At 51.5% G+C, this 6,000-nt stretch overlaps 1 protein-coding gene across 1 annotated transcript in view; it reads left to right on the forward strand.

The window, feature by feature from the left end:
- Positions 1-538: 538 nt before the first annotated feature.
- Positions 539-6,000, forward strand: part of LOC121306804 (kremen protein 2-like) — a 5,501-nt gene continuing 39 nt past the window's right edge. The window contains exons 1-9 of the mRNA XM_041238731.1: positions 539-654; positions 1,651-1,822; positions 1,905-1,996; positions 2,385-2,509; positions 2,697-2,850; positions 3,506-3,850; positions 4,369-4,509; positions 4,824-4,896; positions 5,808-6,000. The exon at positions 5,808-6,000 is cut by the window's right edge and continues 39 nt beyond it. Of these exons, the coding sequence (XP_041094665.1) occupies positions 582-654; positions 1,651-1,822; positions 1,905-1,996; positions 2,385-2,509; positions 2,697-2,850; positions 3,506-3,850; positions 4,369-4,509; positions 4,824-4,896; positions 5,808-6,000 (1,368 nt within the window). The 5' untranslated portion in view covers positions 539-581. The remainder of the gene's footprint in view (positions 655-1,650; positions 1,823-1,904; positions 1,997-2,384; positions 2,510-2,696; positions 2,851-3,505; positions 3,851-4,368; positions 4,510-4,823; positions 4,897-5,807) is intronic.

A 6,000-nucleotide genomic window follows, 5' to 3' on the forward strand; every position in this document is an offset into this window, starting at 1 on the left:
CTAATCTAAAAAAATGAAACCTAAAATTTCGCTATAGAAATCAGAATGATAGATAGATATCATACTCAGGAGGGGGAAAAAAGAAAGAAAGAAGAAAGAAGGTGGAAGACGGACATCTGGAGCGTTTCTTTTTGGAGAAAGCCGGCGACGCTGAGATAACGTTTTGCTGCCGGGCTGTCGGACTGGGAACCTGCTTCCCGGACCAGCTTCCTGGACCTGCTTCCCGGACCTGCTTCCCGGACCAGCTTCCCGGACCAGCTTCCTGGACCTGCTTCCCGGACCAGCTTCCCGGACCAGCTTCCCGGACCAGCTTCCCGGACCTGCTTCCCGGACCTGCTTCCCGGACCTGCTTCCCGGACCTGCTTCCCGGATCTGCTTCCCGGACCTGCTTCCCGGACCAGCTTCCCGGACCTGCTTCCCGGACCTGCTTCCCGGACCAGCTTCCCGGACCTGCTTCCCGGACCAGCTTCCCGGATCTTCCCGGACCAGCTTCCCGGACCTGCTTCCCGGACCAGCTTCCCGGACCTGCTTCCCGGACCTGCCCGCTCAGAGTGGGGGAGAGGCGGGGAGAGGAGTGAGCGATGGTCCGCTGGGGTGAGATGGCCATGCTTCTCGAAGCCTTTCTGCATTTTGTCCTGGCGACACAAAGACAAGGTGAGCGGTCAAAACCAACCATAAGAATAATTAATAATAATTAACAGAGCTAATAAGAGGTGAGAGAATGGATTTGAAAGATGGTCAGCGCTCCTTTACAGGGAGGGGTCAGTGATCATGTTAATAAAGCTAATAAGAGGTGAGAGAATGGATTTTAAAGATGGTCAGCGCTCCTTTAAAGGGAGGGGTCAGTGATCATGTTAATAAAGCTAATAAGAGGTGAGAGAATGGATTTTAAAGATGGTCAGCGCTCCTTTAAAGGGAGGGGCCAGTGATCATGTTAATAAAGCTAATAAGAGGTGAGAGAATGGATTTTAAAGATGGTCAGCACTCCTGTAAAGGGAGGGGTCAGTGATCCTGTTAATAAAGCTAATAAGAGGTGAGAGAATGGATTTTAAAGATGGTCAGCGCTCCTTTAAAGGGAGGGGCCGGTGATCATGTTAATAAAGCTAATAAGAGGTGAGAGAATGGATTTTAAAGATGGTCAGCGCTCCTTTAAAGGGAGGGGCCAGTGATCCTGTTAATAAAGCTAATAAGAGGTGAGAGAATGGATTTTAAAGATGGTCAGCGCTCCTTTAAAGGGAGGGGTCAGTGATCATGTTAATAAAGCTAATAAGAGGTGAGAGAATGGATTTTAAAGATGGTCAGCGCTCCTTTAAAGGGAGGGGCCAGTGATCATGTTAATAAAGCTAATAAGAGGTGAGAGAATGGATTTTAAAGATGGTCAGCGCTCCTTTAAAGGGAGGGGTCAGTGATCATGTTAATAAAGCTAATAAGAGGTGAGAGAATGGATTTTAAAGATGGTCAGTGCTCCTTTAAAGGGAGGAGCCAGTGATCATGTTAATAAAGCTAATAAGAGGTGAGAGAATGGATTTTAAAGATGGTCAGCGCTCCTTTAAAGGGAGGGGGCCAGTGATCATGTTAATAAAGCTAATAAGAGGGGAGAGAATGGATTTGAAAGATGGGCAGCGCTTTTTAAATCCCTCTGTCTGTCAGATCGCTTTGATTGTTTTCTGGTGAATGGAGCTGATTACCGCGGCTCTCAGAATCGGACCTCGGCTCAAAACGGGAAGCCTTGCCTGTACTGGAACCAGACCGTCCAGCACACCTACAATACTGGGAGACAGATGGCTGAGGAGTGGGGACTGGGGGACCACAATTACTGCAGGTAAGAAGAGAGGAGATAGGGTGGGGGGGCTGTCTGAATCATTGCTAATGACACTTTCTCCTTCGTTTCTTTTTCTGCTGAGGAATCCGGATGGAGATGTTCAGCCCTGGTGTTACGTTTCGGAGAGCGAGGAGGGAATCTATTGGAAGTACTGTGACATTCCCAGCTGTCGGAGTGAGTCCATCCTGGTCCGAAATCTGGGAAACCGAGTCCAGCAGAGCAGCTCTAGTTTGGGGCTCTAGTACCTTCATCAGCGTTACTGAACCTAAACTGAGTCCAGCAGAGCAGCTCTAGTTTGGGGCTCTAGTGCCTTCATCAGCGTTACTGAAACTAAACTGAGTCAAGCAGAGCAGCTCTAGTTTGGGGCTCTAGAGCCTTCATCAGCGTTACTGAAACTAAACTGAGTCAAGCAGAGCAGCTCTATTTTGGGCTCTAGTGCCTTCATCAGCGTTATTGAAACTACAAAATAACTTGTGATAAAGAGACAGTCGAAGGAAGGCCCCATGGTCACTACACAACAACCCACGTGGAGACCCCCTGTTTCTCTCTCTCTCTCTCGCAGTGCCGGGGTACCACGGCTGTTTCCTGGACTCGGGGAGCCCCCCCGCTCTGACGGGGAGCAGTGGCACCTCCACCAAACTCACTGTGCAAGTCTGCATTCAATACTGCAGGAGACACGGGTATGAGGTGAGAGAGAGGGGAGACGGAAGAGGGAGGGGAGAGAGAGGGGAGAGGGAAGAGGGGAGAGAGAGAAAGGGAGAGAGGGAGAGGTAGAGGGGAGAGAGGTAGGTCACCCCCCTCTCCCTCTTTACTCTTCCAACCACAACCACATATTGGAGTCACTGCCCCCCCCTTCTCCCCCCCCCCCTCTCAGTTTGCTGGGGTCGAGGCAGGTTATGCCTGTTTCTGTGGTTCGAGGGCGGACCTGGCTCGTAACGAACAAGTGTCAGCGGTGGAGTGTGACCAGGTGTGCTTCGGCAAGTCAAGCGAGCTGTGTGGGGGGGACGGCAGGATCGGGATCTACCAGGGTGAGGGGCTGCTTCATTCACCCCTCTCACCCCCCCTCTCACTACCCCCTCACTCCCCCACTCGGGCGGACACATGGCGCGATAAGACCAAGTAGTGTATAGGGATGGAAGTGCAGTATGTTAGGGGAGAGAGGAGAGCGGAGGCGAAGAGAGAAGAAGAGAGAGAGCGTGGGGGAGGGAGTCAGGGGTTCGAGAAGTTACAGAGCAGTCGAGGAGAAGCCATTCTCTCCCTCTCTCTCTCCCTCCTCTCTCTCTCTCCTCCCTCTCCTCCCTCTCCTCTCTCTCTCTCTCTCTCTCTCTCCTCCCCCTCTCTCTCCCCCCCCCCTCTCCCCCTCTCTCTCTCTCCCCTCCTCTCTCCTCTCTCTCTCCTCTCTCTCTCTCTCTCTCTCTCTCTCTCTCTCTCTCTCTCTCTCCCTTTCTCTCTCTCTCTCCATCTCTCTCTCCCTCCCTCTCCCCCCCTCTCTCTCTCTCCTCTCTCCTCTCTCCTCTCTCTCTCCTCCCCTCTCTCTCTCCTCTCTCTCTCTCTCTCTCCTCTCCCCCCTCTCTCTCTCTCTCTCCCTCTCCTCTCTCTCTCTCTCTCTCTCCCTCTCCCTCTCTCTCTCTCTCTCTCTCCCTCTCTCTCTCTCCCCTCCTCTCTCTCTCTCTTTCTCTCCAGTGTCTGTTGGATCCTGCTCTGGTAACCTCACCCAGTCGGAAGGCGTTCTCTTCTCCCCAGACTTCCCCGACGACTACCCGGCCGACAGCAACTGCTCCTGGGCGCTGACCCCGCAGGGAGGGGGCGGGGGCGTGGGGGTCACCCTGGAGGTCCTCGACCTCCGGGACTCCTGGGACACGCTGTCGATCTGGGACCCCCGATCAGGGGGTCTGCTGGCCCGCTGGCAGGGGGGAGGAGGAGGGGAGGGGGCAAGGGAGGAGCTGGCGTTTCAGACAGACTCTGTCCTCGTCACTTTTGTCTCCGATGGGATTTTCCAAGGGCACGGATTTGCCCTGACCTACAGAGGTGAGGACTGCAATCCTTATACAAAGCACAGAGGGGTCTGGTAAAGCATAGGGAAGCATTGTAAAGCACAGAGAGGTCAGGTAAAGCATAGGGAAGCATTGTAAAGCACAGAGAGGTCTGGTAAAGCACAGTGAAGCATTGTAAAGCACAGAGAGGTCTGGTAAAGCATAGGGAAGCATTGTAAAGCACAGAGAGGTCTGGTAAAGCATAGGGAAGCATTGTAAAGCACAGAGAGGTCTGGTAAAGCATAGGGAAGCATTGTAAAGCACAGAGAGGTCTGGTAAAGCATAGGGAAGCATTGTAAAGCACAGAGAGGTCTGGTAAAGCACAGGGAAGCATTGTAAAGCACAGAGAGGTCTGGTAACGCATATGGAGGAAATAATTCCGTACCTTTCGTGGACCACTCCATCCACCCCGACACACCCATTTCCCCGTAGCTCACAATTCCGTTAATTAAGTCAAAATAAACTTCATTATTGTTAGGTTGTTATTGTTATATTTTGTTAAATATCTGGCAGGGATTCAGGTTAACTCCAGTATGGGAGGGGCTTCGTCTTCAAACCACTCCTCCACAACCCCGACTCCGCCCACAACGTCAGACTCCTGCACACCCTCCTCCTCTGAACCAATCAGCAGTGAGAATGCCACCAGCATTGCAGGTGAGTGTTAAGAGAGAGGGAGAGAAAGGTGGGAAAGAGGAGAGGGGGAGAGAGAGAAAGACGGGAGGAGGGATTGGGAATAAAGAAGGTAAAAGTTTGTTCCTGCATAGTGTAGCCCGTCCAAATTGTTGCCGTGTTGCCCTTTCGCGACATCTGCTGGCGGGTTGCGGGCATTGCAGTTCACTCGGTTCAGTCAAACCGGGAAAACTCATTCAACTCTGCTACCACCTTGTGGCTGAGTAGTGCAGTGCGTCGGGAGGATCGCGAAAGGACTTCGTTCATTGCTGTGCTTTGATGTTGTTTTCTTTCTGAAGCGTGGGTCCTGGGTGTCCTGTCGGTGATGTGTGTCTTCCTGACTGCTGCCGCAGCCTACTACCTGAGAAGGAGGTGAGGGGGGGGGGGGGCATTTAATTAGCTACAGATCAGGGTGTCCCACAGTAAAAACACAGTAAAGTGTGATAAAGCACTGTCAACCAGGCAAGTATTGTAAAGCACAGAAAGGCATGGGAAACTTTCTTTTATAAGGGTAAATTTACTCTGATTTGTTTTTAATATGCTTTACCAGACCTCTCTGTGCTTTTCAATGCTTCCCTATGCTTTACCACACCTCTCTGTGCTTTACAATGCTTCCCTATGCTTTAGCAGACCTCTCTGTGCTTTACAATGCTTCCCTGTGCTTTACCAGACCTCTCTGTGCTTTACAATGCTTCCCTATGCTTTACCAGACCTCTCTGTGCTTTACAATGCTTCCCTATGCTTTACCAGACCTCTCTGTGCTTTACAATGCTTCCCTATGCTTTACCAGACCTCTCCTGTGCTTTACAATGCTTCCCTGTGCTTTACCAGACCTCTCTGTGCTTTACAATATGCTTTACCAGACCTCTCTGTGCTTTACAATGCTTCCCTATGCTTTACCAGACCTCTCTGTGCTTTACAATGCTTCCCTATGCTTTACCAGACCTCTCTGTGCTTTACAATGCTTCCCTATGCTTTACCACACCTCTCTGTGCTTTACAATGCTTCCCTGTGCTTTACCAGACCTCTCTGTGCTTTACAATGCTTCCCTATGCTTTACCAGACCTCCCTGTGCTTTACAATGCTTCCCTATGCTTTACCAGACCTCCCTGTGCTTTACAATGCTTCCCTATGCTTTACCAGACCTCCCTGTGCTTTATTACACTGTGCTGTGTTTTTACAAGAGGAGATTTTAGAAGGGAAATCAGCACACCCTGTATTGGTTTACGACTCTCAGTGCAGAATAGTGCAAGAGGTTAATTTTCTTTTTCTTCTCTCTCCAGAACCTGTCTGTTTGTTCAAAAGAAGTCCTCCTCCGGGCTCTTCCTCATTGGCTCAGAGCCGCGCTGTGGGCGGGGCCAGGCCTGGTCGGTGGCCTTTCGGCACACGCGGGTCGTCGTGTGTAGCCATGGCAACCAGGGGCGGGGCGGAGCGGGGGAGAGAGAGGAGGAGGAGGAGGAGGAGGAGGAAAGGCTC

Source organism: Polyodon spathula, chromosome 50 (genome assembly GCF_017654505.1).
Source record: "Polyodon spathula isolate WHYD16114869_AA chromosome 50, ASM1765450v1, whole genome shotgun sequence".
In the NCBI taxonomy this organism is placed as follows: domain Eukaryota; kingdom Metazoa; phylum Chordata; class Actinopteri; order Acipenseriformes; family Polyodontidae; genus Polyodon; species Polyodon spathula.